We start from the raw sequence: 14675 nt of genomic DNA, 5'->3' as shown, positions 1-14675 counted from the left end.
AGTGTGTCCTCCCTTGGAGACGGGAGTGATTTGCGTGCCTTGCTGTGAAGGAAATTCGCCAAGGCTTGCGTGGCCTTCGGCTCTGAGATGCCGTGATCTCCACTGTGCCAAGTGATGATTTGCAGTGTGAAGCTCTGTTTCTTCACCCATTTCTCCTCTCAACGATATGTAAACAAGCTCAGTAGATAGCATTTCATCGACATTATGTCTTTTATATAATTCGATTGACTTGTATGTCATTGTAGGGCTATCCTACAGTGAACAGGGTTGCTGCGCCTCGCGGGATGATCGAATCGTGGATACCCCAAGCTTCGGCTGCAACGGCCCTCAGAGTGGAGCCCGGCAGCGACTAAGCGGTCGGAACGTCCGAGCATATGTCACTCTACGTACGTAACGTCTCCTAAATTAAGAAGCCACTTTCTTTCTTGCTTTTCTTTCTTTTTTCTTACATTTTATCATCTCTCTTTGTCCTGCCAAGGGAGAGGTTTGCAGTGACTCACCGTTGTAATGATCTGTTCTTGGTGTCTTCTGCGTCTTGGCTTTCCATGTGATACTTCCGTGCTCCGTATATAACCAGCTTCTCAAGCTTCATTCGTAAGTTCTCAAGCACTTCATTATGTGAACATTCTTAACAGATCAAGAGTCTTTCCTAGATCTCTCACGATGGACGCACCGATCATGATGAAGCAGTACGATGCTGCTCCAAAAGCAGCCCTGCCTCACGATCTTCCCCCGACCGAGCTCTCCGTCCCCGGCCCCAACTCAGTCACCCTCGCAAAGAAGCGATCCCAATGGTCCTGCATCGACGACAACCGCCTCCGAAACAACCTCTTCGCCGCCGTCGGTTTTCTCGAACTCGCCAACGCAGGCGACTTTGCCGCCAACGTATGGAACGATGTCCCCGTCCCCATCTACGCCATCGTCTTCATGGCAATTGGCGGAACTTCTGCCTTTGTCCTCTCAATCTGCGCTTTTTTCGACTCCAGAAAAGCTTGGAGAAATATCAAGTTCTTGCGACAGCAGAAACAGTACCTCGAGACGGAAAAGGAGAATCTACCTGCTGGGACTGATTCGCGGGGTCTTGATGTTTTCATCGAGATCACGACAAGGGAACTACGAATTGAGATAATTAATCGGTGGGCTATGGACTTGCTGATGGGAGGGGGCGCGATGTTGATCAGCATTGGTACATACATGGCTATTGGCGGAGCAAACAGAAAGGTCTGGCATGCGAGTAATATCCTGTCCGGATATCTCGGCAACGCCCCCATCGCGCTATTCGGTCTCATCAGTGCGATTTGGGCGTCCATGGTAGTCTCCAAGATGCGATCCCACGTCACCGTCGCAAAGAAAGAACTTCAAGGCTCGCCATCACTTCCGTTGTTGAAGCAGAGATGTTTCAACGTCCAGCTCTTTTTCACCCTCAACGGCATCGCGAATGTTCTTGGAGGAGTTGGTTCAATGATCACGGCTGAGCGATGGTGGGGTTATTGTATCCTTATTCCTGTCATTGTCACTTCGATCTTTTGCAACGTTTGGTGGCGACACAGAGTTGGATATGATCGGCCTTGCATATCTGCTATACCGCCATTGACCGTTGACAACATCACTGAGGCGCTCGAGTCGACTTCTCAACTGCGACACACGATTCAAGACGGCGCAGGCGTCGATCTTGAGCAGACATTTGGAGAAGAGGTGACTCTGCAGGATGTTCTGGAGTTATTCGTCAAACATGACCTCTTTGAGCAATTCAGTCTGCGATTAGTTGCCAACAAGAAGATTGGCCACTTATTCGTCAAGGCGCAGGAGCTTCGAGTGCAAGTCAGTGTCGCTAGCATCTTGGATTTACCAGAAGAACATCATCCTCTCATTCTGGCAGCAGCAGTGCGATTCTTGAAGAAGCAAGGACCGAGACACTTGTTGCACCGAGAGAGGTTTCTGGTTGAAGTGCTGGGAACCTACCTTCACCAGGAGAAGAAGAGCCGGACTGTGGAAGTCGAAAAGTAGGGCTAGATATTGTGTCCTGTGTATACTTTCTTTTTATTTCTTTGGTACAGGTGCGTCGTGGACTCGATGGCATAGACTTTCCTGGCAGGACTTGCAGGTCAAGCTGGACTTTTAGAACTTTCATAATTTTCAATTGACGTTTTACAATGATTCCTTTCAGGTGTTTACTTGACAGTCAAGCCCCCTTTTTGCTGACGTTTAATGTCCAAGACCATCGCGCATGAACCGAAGACAAACTCCCGATAATTCTCGGCAATCTTCTCAACGCCTTCTTCCAAACCCCATCCCTTCACTTGACAAATCACACGGTACATCTCCTCAAGTTCACTATCCATCCTCTCACCAGCAGTATGGAGATCGCTCTCAACCAGTATCCGATTATCCGGCACTATCTTGATCGCATCTTCCGCCTTCTTCCTCTCTTCATCTGATCGCAGGTTATTGGTCTTTGAGAATGAGAAGAAGATCTTGGCTGGGATGGATGGTTTGAGATACTGTTTGACAGCATCGGATTTACCACTAAATGAGTGAAGACAGATTCGTGGGGGGTATGGCTTTGGGGTTTCCTCTGCCGCTTGTGAATTTGTGCCATTCTTCTCTTCTTTGTCCCTTGAGCGCCGACCTCGAACTTCATGACCCTTCCAGGACTCATTCAAAGCATCATACAAAATTCCATGGACTTGCACCCCATGAACACTAACAGGCCTTCCAAGCTCTCCTGCTAGTCTGAGATGCGCCATGAATACAGCCTTTTGATGTGTAATATTAATGCGATGTTGACTGAGTGGTCTTCTCTGACGACCTCCTGGTGTCCGATCAGGATCAGGCTCTGGCTTGGGATCCGTCCACTGCATAGGCAGTCGGAATGGCTTATCAAGACCAATCTCTCCGATCATGGCGTATGGGTCTTCGATTAATCGTGCTCTAGTCTCCGCGATAAAAGTAGACAGTGCTATCGGTTCTGGGAGATCGTGCCAGAAAGCTGGATCGGTTGGAGCTGGTGAGAGCACTGCCTTGTAGTGCTGCTCTTTCGCAGCCTCGACATCTTCAGATGGGACGTATGTAGGAGTCTCTATTGAATCGTCAAAGAGTTCATGACAGAACCACGGGTGTCTTCCATAGCCTGCGACGACGGTCGTTTTGTCCTCAGTAAAGCACTCCGGACCTTTTACTCCGTGTGCTTTGACAATCGAGGCGATAAGAGGCTGGTCTTGAGTTCGTGTTGCCATAATTGCTACGGCTTGAGATTTCATGGTTGGTAGTTCGGATATCGAGTTTACGCGTTCGCCAATATGATTGTGAGCGTCGAAGACTCCGATGTGCCAAGGAAATGGCTCTACGTGGTTCGGCGATGGCGCTGGTGCCGCGTCTTCTTGGTCGTCGTGCATATACATGGTGACGGTTGCTCTGTCAAACAAACTGGCACTAGATCCTATCAATTTTCGTATCCAGCTGTGTATGCTGAAATTACTCAAAATGCACGACTTTATAGGGCATTATGTGATGAGTCACGCTGAATATGAGTCATCTTGCAAGTCAGCATATAGATGCGATGGTGGATCAAGCCTGTCATCAGCTTTGCACAGCCTCATGCATCCAATCCCGAAAATCTGAGTTGATCTCATCGCATCTGAAGATAGCAAACACTTTGTATAGAAAACTGAAGTTATTTGCTTTCATCTACCTAACAAAAGTTCGTTAGTTCTATATCATTTGCCCTTTAGACGTCGCATGTGACGTTTGGCAATGCTGTAGGCTCTGGAAAGGAGGTTCCAGATCAAGGCAACCCTCACAGCGGGCTCAGTACCAGGTCGACATTATGCTTGCAAAAATGACAAGATAGAGATAGAGCAAGACTTACACAGTTTTACTTCATATAAGAAACGGTTATTGAGTGAAAGGCGCCCTGACCCTCTACCCAGAGTCGCAGAGCAGCAGGATCTTTGGTGCTTACGTCACATGATCTCGCGACGTCAGCCTACTCAGCCATGATCATAATCACCTACGGACTTCGCATTCACTTCGCGGTCCTATGGACTTGGCAAAGCATTCTTATTACCTTCAGTGGACAGGAGTCTATGGACCGCAAGCATGAGGTCTCACATCCGATTGCAGGTTCGCATTCGGGTCACTAAATCTTTTCTGTTTGTCTTCATGTGAGAGTCTTTGGGCCTATTCTCGCTTCTACCCATTCGTAAAGGGCTCTTGCACGGCATTCCGTCTTAGCATTGGAAGTGACCATGACCTACTCTGTATCTCTGTGTGCTCCCTAGGCTCGCTTTCGCTTATTTCTGAATCGTCATCATGCGCAGAATGATTCCCAACTTCAATCTGTAGGACATGATCTTGAGTATATAAGATGCATCAGGTCCTCGTGATTATCTATGTCTATTCAACACTCATCTCATCAGCAGCCCTCAAACTCACAATCCCAACAGCCATATCCCGTATCCTAAAACCTACCTCGCCAGACCGCTACCACCGCAATCATGAAAACTTGGAACAAAGTTTTTCTCAGCATGGGGTTCTTGTCACCCCTCATATACGCCAAAGCATCTTGGCCCATGCCAACGAGAGGCAGCTTTAATATTGAAGACTTCAACTTTGACTCCGGGGAGAGAATCGACTCCCTTAACATCAGCTATCAGACCATCGGCGAGCTCAAAGTCAATCCAGACGGATCCAACAACGCAGTCGTTCTCCTCCATGGCACTACAGGTTCCAGCGCCCAGTTCCTCGTCGAAGAGTTCGCTGGTGCCCTTTTCAACCCAGGCCAGCCTTTAGATGCCAACGAGTACTTCATCATCATGCGCGATGCCATCGGCCATGGAAACTCAAGCAAGCCCAGCAATACTGGCCTTCGCGCCTCTTTTCCGAAGTACCAGTATCCCGACATGATCCGTGCGGACCATCTTCTCATGACTGAGCACTTCAAACTCAACCACACCCGTTTGACGCTTGGTGTCTCCATGGGCGGCATGCACACTTGGATGATGGGCGAAGAGTATCCCGGCTTTTCGGATGCCTTGATGCCTATTTCTTCCTCTCCAGTTGAGATAGCTGGCCATAACCGCCTGTTTCGAAAGTTCATCACTGAGCTTATCACCATTGATCCAGCCTGGAAAGGCGGGGACTATGAGAAGCAACCAGCTGCTGGCCTTGGTGGTGCACTAATGATCCAGCTTGTGCTTCTTTCGTCACCTTCATACTGGCAGCGAGCATTCCCGACTCGTGAAGCCGTCGATAAGTACGTCGACGAGCATATCATCCCTCGCCTTGAAGATTTTGATGCCAATGATCAACTCTATGCTTGGAACGCATCTCAAACCTACAATCCGAAAGCAGGTCTCAAGAAAATCAGAGTTCCTTTGACTGCAGTCAATACTGCCGATGACTTACTGAACCCAATTGAACTTGCGTTGTTGGAAGATGGCGTTGTCAACGACATGACACCTGGGTATGGCCGTGCAGTCACCGTTCCTGCAAGCCATGAGGCCACAGGACACGATAACTACATCATGGCTGATCTTTGGAAGAGTGAACTCGAGAAGCTTTTGGCTCGGTCGAGTGCGTAGGGAGACCTTGCTAAGACGAGCGTTGAATGGGTCACGGGACAAGACAAGGGGAGACCTTCTGATGCAAGCCGTGTAGAGTCTGAGCTGATCTCACATATATTGACTCAAATGAATTCTGTGGCATTTCATACGATAGCTCCATAATATCGATGCGTCAGTGATTCGGGGTTTTGACGTCACGACGATGCGATTGATGAACGTGCTGAGAATGAGATCATGACATCATGAAAGGACCTTGATAGCACCACTGCTATAAATACCATTTCTCTCCCAATATTATATCTGGTCTCATCCTTAATATCAATCGAAAGTATACTTGACTGCAAGTTACCGAATTACAATATGTCTGATTCTAAGAAAGGCGGAGATCTCTTCGACATGGCCAAGGACGGCACATCCAGTCAGTCACTTCCGTGAAATGAGATGCACTCATAGCCCTGACATGAATTCCAGTTCCTGGCGATGCTGGGAAGCAAAACACGATCAAGTCCGTCCCCAACCCTCATCAGCGCGACGGCGAGGCCGCCGGCGGCCTTGGCTCATCCGACCTAGCTGGTGCGGCGGATAACGCTGTACTCTCAGCTTCCGAAGGTCGAGAGTTTGGAGTCGGCGAGGGAATCAGTGCGACGGGCCACGATATTCCTCAATCTGTTACCGGAAAGCCTGGTGGTCGCGGGGGTACACAAGGCAAGGAGGAGATCAGAAGAGATACTGGCGCTTTCGCAAATAGGGAGAATTAATTGACGAGATAATGGCAGATGATAACTATTCTAATCTGTCTCTGCAATCAAGTGAGTTGTATGAATAGTTGCTATTTCTTCTTCCCTAAGCAGATAGGCGTAGTTGATTCAACAGTAAAGTCTTAGCTTCCCGTGATCTACTTGGTAGCAACGGCAACATGAGCCTGAAACATGATCTTATTCCTCCCATCCTCAAGCCTCTCATACCCTTCCGTCTCAGTCAGCGCCTCAACGACTGCATCAACAGCTATATCCCAGTTCTCCTCATCCGACTCAAGCCATCCCACCTTCGAAGTTCCCCCAATAAAGCTCCATATCATAGTCGCAAAACGCCTAAGATCGCCGATGGTAACATGAACATCCTTTTGGAAGAACTTCACTTTCTCCTCTTCAAAGCCTCCTTTGATGATTACATCCCTCAAAAATTCTCTGTCTTCCCATTTGTCCAGTCCCTCTCGTGGCAGAGGTGTACCATCTGGTCGAGTCTTTTTCGCTGCTGCATGGATAGCGGGAATAGTTGGCGTACGAGCCCATGAGTTGAGAATCGCAACACCACCAGGCTTCAAGGTGCGATGCATCTCCTTGATCGCGTCGATGCCGTCATTTGGGAGAACAAACAACAACGCGTTGCCAATGCAATGAGTGAACGTCTCATCGGGGAATTCAAGGTTCGACGCGTCCATCTTGAGAGCCTCGGCAGGCCACTGGCTTTTAGCGTTCTGTCGGTATATTTTCAATACGTCGTCGTTTATGTCGGTGCCTTTGATGGTAATATTGTCTTGCTTCAAACTCATGATAGCTTCGGTACCGGCTCCGAGGCCACATCCAACATCGTGAAAGTTGACTTCGGAATTATCGAACGATCCCACAGAGAATAAAGAAGCAGCAGCGAGTTGTTCCATGCCATCACCGACGATCTCACCATAGAGCTCTGGTGTAGGCTTCAAGGCCTGCTTGGGCGAGAAGGTTCGGTCGGACTCTGGGGCATTCATGGTGTCGCTGATGGCAGGATTTAGGAGTTGCGGACTGAAATGTTAGCTCTTTTCAAGAAATTTGGGGACATGAATTATGGGCAGTAATGGGTCTGACATACAGCCACGTCAAATGTTTCCGCGATGTATCCGCTTACGACATTGCAGAAGCACATAAGTTTCCGGTATCAGGGCGTCTGAGTAAGCAATCCTCCAGTATCAACCCATGACACCTTTTACTTGATCTTGATTAGTACATTTGCGTTTCTATAGAAGTATGCTCCTAGAATTTGAGTTCCAGCTGCAGCTTACGCTCATACTTAATAAGGATATCAACATAAAAAGCCCTTAATATAGTACAATGGCCTGGGAGAAATCTTTATCTGAGGCCTGGTGCAGTCACCCTTAAAAGTAATGATTGATTACGCTGAACCAGGCCTAGTCTAATTTGCGTCTTTATTTCCTGGAGTCTGTATACAACCGGTCGGTAGTCAAGCAATGGCCATATGATCGTGCCCTGGGATTTTAGTCTCTGGCGCTCAACGTAACTTGCATCATGAGATCTGCATTAATGGTAGTACAACAAACCTTTCCTTAACCTTCATATTATAAGACCATAAAGATACTCTTGAAACAAAACAAAACTCAAAGGCCATTACTTCCCATTATCATTTACTACATAATTGGAACAATTAGCCCTAAGTCTTCACTAAGCAAGGCGCTGCTATCGCAGACCAAAGAATACAAGATGGTTACTAAAACCGCACGATAGATAAGGACCCCATCCAATGGGTGATCGGTCTCATCAGGTATCTTCCATGCGTGACACTTATACTCTTCGCCTCCATGAGCGCCAACATCACTTCCATCACCGTCGTCCTCCAGGGGCGTTTTTGTGATTCGCCAAATATCCCAAATTTTCTCGAGACCTTCAGATGTGCTGCGTATGACTTCCTCTGGAGGCTTTGTTCGATATGCCCGCCCAGCTGAATAAAGGCAATTGAAGCAGCCAGGATTCTTAACAGCCTGCAAGAAACAGGTAAGTTTCCCTACCAATCCAGAACGGTTAGATAGTGCTGTTGCATTCTTGGCATGGGGCGCGGCCTCGGAAATAGCCTGTTGCTGAACAGATTCAACTATTTGTCGAATCCCATCCCCAATGATGCTCAGTGTGAGCTTTCTGCAGAGGACTTGGGACTCAATCTGTTTTAACCATGAATCGATAGTTTTCAGTTCCTTCAAGACAATAAATCGAGTCTCGGGTGACAAATTGTAGACGATGTCCTTAGTTGTGTTCTCGTTGAGGCACAACAAAGACGCCTCGTAGACTCCGTTATTCAGTTCAAGCTCGTGAATATCAGGACTAATTGTTGATTTAGCCCATGAATTAGCAGTGTCGGTCACGTGGAGACTGCTATTGGCGACGTTCGTTAGTGGGTAGGGGAAAAGGTCCCAGAGGGCTAGGGACTGTAATCCCCAGGATCGGCTTTGAAGTAAAAGAGTATCAAGACGTTCGCGGAGTCTGGCTTTCTTGTGCGGAAAGATAATTGGGAGGAAACTGTCATCAGGGATATCTGCGATCAATAGGAACAGAGGACCCTGTCTGTAAAAGTCGTGATGGGAGCGCCCCAAATAATCAAGGAAGTTGAGACATGCTGGATTTGGCTCTTCCTTACGATCGAGGCATTTCTGTTGTACACTCTTTGTGAAAGGCTCTTTAACATTCTATCCCCCATCTCATTGAAGGTAAGTAGTTGGCCCGCCTCAATCAATAGGTTGTCTTGATCCTCTCTAGGTGCGACTCCGGGGATTTCCATTTGACCGTGGGCTTGGAAAAATTGTCTGCGAATCTCCCTGCGCGAGATAAGCTGCTCAGAGCGCACTTTCCCATATATCTCGAAGAACCCTATCGTGCCCATCAGTGGATGTTGCCGAAATATAAGATGGAACCAAGCATGGCGAACCCTTGGTAAGCCAGATTCTCGATCAAGGGTTAGACGACCAAATCCTCGCGAGAGAATCAGAGCCAGAGTTGCAACAAATCTTATTGAGCCATATGCTGGGACAGCCGAGAACTCTGAGGGGATGAAATCCGCTCCAGTTAGTTTCACCTGTTTCCAACTTTCGGGATAGTCTAGGGAAAGGTGTGTCAACAAAGCAAGCCATGTGGCAGGAAAGTAATCTTCTTGGTGTTTCCTGAGCACTCCTGACCCTCCATGGGAACGTATTGAGCTCTCGCTTGATCCTTCCAAAAGAGACTCGACCGTAAGAACTGGAGTAGACGATACGGTGCGAAATCTCATCTCTGACCGGTCAAACCTGCGATAATTGTGCCGTGACCACAGACCGATGGCATAAGCTCCAGATTTCGTTCGGCCAGGACCGGCAGTTAAGAAAGCTTGAAAGGCGGTTAAAGCCGCGAAGGCAATGGCAATAACGCCTATGATAGCCGTGAAAATAAATGTCAGAGGATCCCAGTTATATTCACTGTTCTGCTCCTGGATTTCGGTGAGGATACTTGCGACAGTCTGCAACATGCATTCTGTAGTATTGAGCAAGCACTCGGCATTGGCTTTAGACGCCATGGTAATAGAAAATAGTGCAGTGTGAGTCAACAAATCACGGAGAAGGAATTGTTGCAGAAATCAAAGGTGCCTATGAGACTTATGTAGTAGCTTAATTTCACAATCGTTGCCGAAGCCTCATATCCTGCATTGGGCAGCTATGCATCATTGCCTATCAGCTGGGCTCAATGTTATACGACGACTTGCGTTATTGGGTGGGAATCCGATCTTTGCAGGTGCTTTGGCTGCAGATGCCAAGATGGTAACCAGGGTTTTGTTTGCTGGAGGTATCACTCTTTTCTCTTTCCTCAAAAGTTGGGAACATTTTAATGGCGATTCAACGGGCCTCGGGCAAGCCACATATCTATCCACGAAATGATCAGCCAAGCTGAAATCACCCATGTATTCGTCAGTCTGGCGACGCCTAACCATGACGGTTACTTGGAAGTACATGTTGGTTTGGTCACTTTGAAGGTTGGCAAGTCATCCTCGATAAGCAGAATAAGAAGTCACTCCTCAGTAGGGATATACCATACAAACTCATGGAATAGGGTAGGTTCATATTACCCCAGCTTCCCCTCATGTCGTATCTGGATTTTGCTCACGAGGATGTAAGCGGGAATAATTGCGAGGCTATGACGTAGTGGGGTTCTGCCAAGCCTACGTGACAGATCGAGCAGCAATGAAAGGGCGGGCGTAAAAGTGGCAGTATTCCCGGTGACGTCGTTTCTTTGACGATGCCCTCAATTATTTCTCTAATAAGTTACTGCAGAAGCGTTGGGTGATTGCCACAAAGAAGAGTGCGGTTGGCGGTTGCAGCCACTTTATACCCATAAGCTTAATTTAAGGTTACGGTTGAAAGGGCCTGATACAACTTGGCTGCCTGGTTTTTTGACATGAGACAATGCAAGATCGAGTATCACAATAGTCTATGTGGTATTGGCATCCTGGCGAAGATCGTGAATGTCTGAGGGTATCGTGTTGATAATCTGGAGGTCATAGATCAGCGACAATCCGGGGATGATGATCGTGGAGCAACGATGGAGCATTGATGGAGCGAGTGTTTGTCCAATTAGTGGCCAAACACCAACAGAGTCAGATGACAGACCCGATCAACGCCCGTTATTGAGCACTAATGAATTGAATTATGTTGATCAAGATCATCAGGCGTTATTCATTCCATCTCCGCACTTCAACAAACAATAGAGCCAGTCTAAAACCCCGCCATCTCACCAACGCTCTCTCATCAAGATCGGTCCCGAAGAATTCGCACAAGACAAGCCAAGACACAAAGACGTCCGATCGTTCCGTTTAGGCACCCTTATTCCACCGTCGCACCAACCCTCTCAAAACGGCAAAAACGAGCGTCGATGGTCTCACCCTCACAGAGCATTCCACCATTACAGTTTAGCGCATGTCTCGGTGATGTTACACTGCACATACGGCATCCAAGAGCAAGTTTTTCCCAACGGCAGATTAATCAAAGTTTTGTAGCTACGAGCTTCTAGACCTGAGGGATATTTTCTCAACAAAGTCATTCTCAGACCATAAAGCAATAAATCGTTCAGAATGGGAGCGCTAGGACGGAGCTCTGTATTTTTTATTTGGATGCCTGGAGGACATCTCCACTTGGAAGGGCAAGAATATGGATGCCTTGGCAAGTGTCTCCACTACGTCATATGTGCCGCTTATCCGATGACGTTTAGGCAGCCGAATTAATCGGTACGTATCGTGTTTTCTACCCGCAAAATCCCCCAGACCCCAAATTTCAAGGTGTTCAGCGGCTTTTTGCTAGCGCGTGGAGAGGTCGAGATGATTCGCTGGAGCGGAGAGAGCTTCTCCAATTTTCATGAGGGATCTCCATGGGGAAAAAGAGGAGGTGAGGTTGAGATCGTTGTCGTTGATATCGCTCTCATGCGAGAGATAGTAAGACATTGGCAATCGTTCTTTCATGTTGGTGATAATGGTAATCTAATTGTGAGATACTGTGAACAGTGGAATCATCCGTTGGAATGGAAAGTTACCCCGTCAACTCCCGTGTCTAACATCGGAGCATTCAGTGCAACCCCAGACCAGAGAATAAAGAGAGAGCCCCTGGTTCATTCCGAGACAATAACCTTAACGTTTCCACAATTCCCAAGTCCATCTCCAAATTCTGGTGGTCAGATATATCCAAAGGTTGCATGTGGTGGATACGCTTAAACGCCCGCCCACCATCCTCCTCATCCTTAGACTGGCTCACAAGATGGGGATGAACCGGGGATGAGCGATGATCCTATCCAAACTCATCCGCCCCAGGTCTCACCCGCATTCTCAATTGCCAAGTTATTTAACCTACCCTTGGCCTCTGTCCTTTTTCTTGGCTCTTCAGTCCTTCACACTTTCTTCCATCTTCACCATCAAGACTCACTTTCACAATGGATAACAAGGAATTGGGCCCTGATGTCCCTGAGGCGTCTCACAATGAGAAGAATGGTCTTGGCCACGTACCGCCCAGTGCTACAGGCCGTCGTGGTTCGACTGCCGTGAACATCGTTGAGAATCCACTCAAGGTACGCTTGGCGATCTCTTGGCTCATCGCCGAGCCTTCTTAGCCAAATCGCCAAGAAGCTCGGCGATGATGACCCCAACTCAGTTGATCTGATACTCACCCATCACTTCAATTGGTGTATATAATTTGTCTTCAATTAGTGTATGATCTTCGTCTTCAATTACTGACTTTCATGTTTACAGCGCGTCACACCTGAACAAGCAGCCCACGATGCCCGTGTCTTCGCCGAAACCCACGGCATGTCCGAACACGCAGAGCTCTTCTCCCGCGCCGCCCTCGTCGCCCGCGACCAAGAGCAATTCAACATGGTCAAGGAGCTCAAGGAAGATGAGCGTCAAGCCCTGGAGTACGAGCGCGATCATAAATGGCACGGCCCAAAGATGCTCTGGTACTCCATCTCTCTGTGCGCCATTGGCGCTGCGACTCAGGGCTGGGATCAGACTGGTTCCAACGGTGCCAACTTATCGTTTCCCCAGGAATTCGGGCTTGATGAGGAGAATAGTGTTCGTGATCAGTGGATTGTTGGACTGGTCAACTCGATTATCTTCTTGACTGCTGGTTTGATGTAAGTTCACTGACTACAAATCCCTATGCTCGAGTTGGGCTGGAGCAATGCTAACGAGTGCAGTGGCGCTTTCATCGTTGATCCGCTGAACCACTACTTCGGTCGTCGCGGTGAAATTTTCATCACGGCCTGCTGTCTTACCGCAACCCCCATCGCCTCCGGCTTCACTCACTCATGGCAAGAGCTCTTCGCTGTGCGCTTCGTAATGGGCATCGGCATCGGCGCCAAAAACGCCACCGTCCCCATCTACTCCGCCGAGATGGCGCCCGCCCGCGTCCGCGGCGCCCTCGTCATGTTCTGGCAGCTCTGGGTCGTCGTTGGCATCTTCCTCGGTTTCTGCGCCAACGTCATCGTCAAGGACACTGGCAGAATCTCCTGGCGCCTGCAGCTCGGCTCTGCCTTCATTCCCTCGTTCCTCTTGGGTATTGGTATCTTTTTCTGTCCCGAGTCGCCGCGTTGGTTGATGAAGCATGGGAAGCATGCTAAGGGGTTCAGATCGATGCAGAGGCTGAGAGCGCATGATATTATTGCTGCTAGGGACTTTTACTACTCGTGGATTATCTACGAGGAGGAATTGACGGTTGCGAGGGGTGCGGGTTATTTCCAGCGTCTGTGGGATTGCTTTGCTGTGCCTCGCATTAGGCGCGCGAACTATGGTGCTTCTACCGTCATGATTGCGCAGCAGATGTGCGGTATCAACAGTGAGTCATACTCTCTATGTGATGTTTCAAACGCTAACAGTATCAGTCATTTCGTTCTACAGCTCCACCATCTTCCGAAATGCTGGCTATACAGCTGTCCAGGCCTTGTACGCTTCTCTTGGATATGGTGCCATTCAGGTCATCGCCACTATTCCCACTTTGTTCCTCATTGACACCAAGGGACGACGAACTCTCTGCCTTATCGTAAGTAAATAAACCATCACTTATTCTCACACTTGCTAACATTCCATAGACCTTCCCCTTCATGTGTGTCTTCTTGTTGGCCGCCGGTCTATCCCTCCTCAATCACAGCGGTAGCCGTGGCGCCCAGATTGGACCCGTCGTTCTGTAAGTTTCTTGACCCATTCATCACATGTCCACCTGCTAATTTTGTAGCTTCGTTTATCTCTTCACCATCGCCTACTCCCTCGGAGAAGGTCCTGTTGCTTTCCAATACTCTGCCGAAGTATTCCCCACCATCCAGCGTGAGCAGGGTATGGCCTGGGCTGTCTGCATCAACAACACCTTTGGTAAGTCCACAGAATCTCATCAATTGACTGTTACTAACAGATCAACAGCTGGTGTCCTCGGTCTTACATTCCCCCGAATGACCAATGCTATGACCCCCACTGGAGCTTGTACGTTTTATTTCCCCTATTCAATGTCAACATTGACTAACATGGTTCAGTCGGTTTCTATGCCGGACTCAACTTGATTGCTTGGGGCATGATCTTTTGCTTCGTCCGCGAGACCAAGCAACTCACCCTCGAAGAACTTGACCGTAAGTCACCAAAGCCTAATATCGTCAAGCAGTTACTAATGATATATCAGAGGTCTTTTCTGTCCCTACCAAGCAGTTCATCTCTTACGAGACAAGGGTTTGGCTTCCATACTTCTTCAAGCGACACATCCTCCGCAAGAAGAATGTTGTCAAGCCCCCGCCTATTATTGAGCGTGCTGAACTGACCTTCAACTCCGATTAAATGTGTCTATAAGCACAC

At 48.4% G+C, this 14675-nt stretch overlaps 7 protein-coding genes across 7 annotated transcripts; 4 read left to right on the top strand and 3 right to left on the bottom strand.

Annotated features, from left to right (window-relative positions):
* Positions 1-663: 663 nt before the first annotated feature.
* FMAN_12929 (uncharacterized protein) lies at positions 664-2007 on the top strand (the record flags this gene model as incomplete). The annotated part of the gene is made up of 1 exon (XM_041823428.1): positions 664-2007. One exon carries the CDS (start codon positions 664-666, stop codon positions 2005-2007), a length of 1344 nt encoding a protein of 447 aa, XP_041689009.1.
* Positions 2008-2171: 164 nt separating this feature from the next.
* FMAN_12928 (uncharacterized protein) lies at positions 2172-3260 on the bottom strand (the record flags this gene model as incomplete). The annotated part of the gene is made up of 1 exon (XM_041823427.1): positions 2172-3260. The coding sequence occupies one exon, from the start codon at positions 3258-3260 to the stop codon at positions 2172-2174; it is 1089 nt and encodes a 362-aa protein (XP_041689008.1).
* Positions 3261-4526: 1266 nt separating this feature from the next.
* On the top strand, positions 4527-5582 carry FMAN_12927 (uncharacterized protein; the record flags this gene model as incomplete). Its single annotated transcript, XM_041823426.1, has 1 exon — positions 4527-5582. One exon carries the CDS (start codon positions 4527-4529, stop codon positions 5580-5582), a length of 1056 nt encoding a protein of 351 aa, XP_041689007.1.
* Positions 5583-5924: 342 nt separating this feature from the next.
* Positions 5925-6322, top strand: FMAN_12926 (uncharacterized protein; the record flags this gene model as incomplete). Its single annotated transcript, XM_041823425.1, has 2 exons — positions 5925-5982; positions 6036-6322. 2 exons carry the CDS (start codon positions 5925-5927, stop codon positions 6320-6322), a joined length of 345 nt encoding a protein of 114 aa, XP_041689006.1.
* Positions 6323-6459: 137 nt separating this feature from the next.
* On the bottom strand, positions 6460-7314 carry FMAN_12925 (uncharacterized protein; the record flags this gene model as incomplete). Its single annotated transcript, XM_041823424.1, has 1 exon — positions 6460-7314. The coding sequence occupies one exon, from the start codon at positions 7312-7314 to the stop codon at positions 6460-6462; it is 855 nt and encodes a 284-aa protein (XP_041689005.1).
* Positions 7315-7968: 654 nt separating this feature from the next.
* On the bottom strand, positions 7969-9878 carry FMAN_12924 (uncharacterized protein; the record flags this gene model as incomplete). The annotated part of the gene is made up of 2 exons (XM_041823422.1): positions 7969-8896; positions 8950-9878. The coding sequence occupies 2 exons, from the start codon at positions 9876-9878 to the stop codon at positions 7969-7971; spliced, it is 1857 nt and encodes a 618-aa protein (XP_041689004.1).
* A 2396-nt stretch (positions 9879-12274) lies between these two features.
* Positions 12275-14657, top strand: FMAN_12923 (uncharacterized protein; the record flags this gene model as incomplete). Its single annotated transcript, XM_041823421.1, has 9 exons — positions 12275-12409; positions 12591-12973; positions 13037-13674; positions 13721-13878; positions 13928-14022; positions 14071-14204; positions 14253-14312; positions 14363-14455; positions 14506-14657. The coding sequence occupies 9 exons, from the start codon at positions 12275-12277 to the stop codon at positions 14655-14657; spliced, it is 1848 nt and encodes a 615-aa protein (XP_041689003.1).
* Between the last annotated feature and the right edge of the window lie 18 nt (positions 14658-14675).

This window comes from Fusarium mangiferae, assembly GCF_900044065.1.
Source record: "Fusarium mangiferae strain MRC7560 genome assembly, contig: FMAN_scaffold015, whole genome shotgun sequence".
Classification (NCBI taxonomy): Eukaryota; Fungi; Ascomycota; class Sordariomycetes; order Hypocreales; family Nectriaceae; genus Fusarium; species Fusarium mangiferae.
This window is presented reverse-complemented; position numbering and strand designations above follow the sequence as displayed.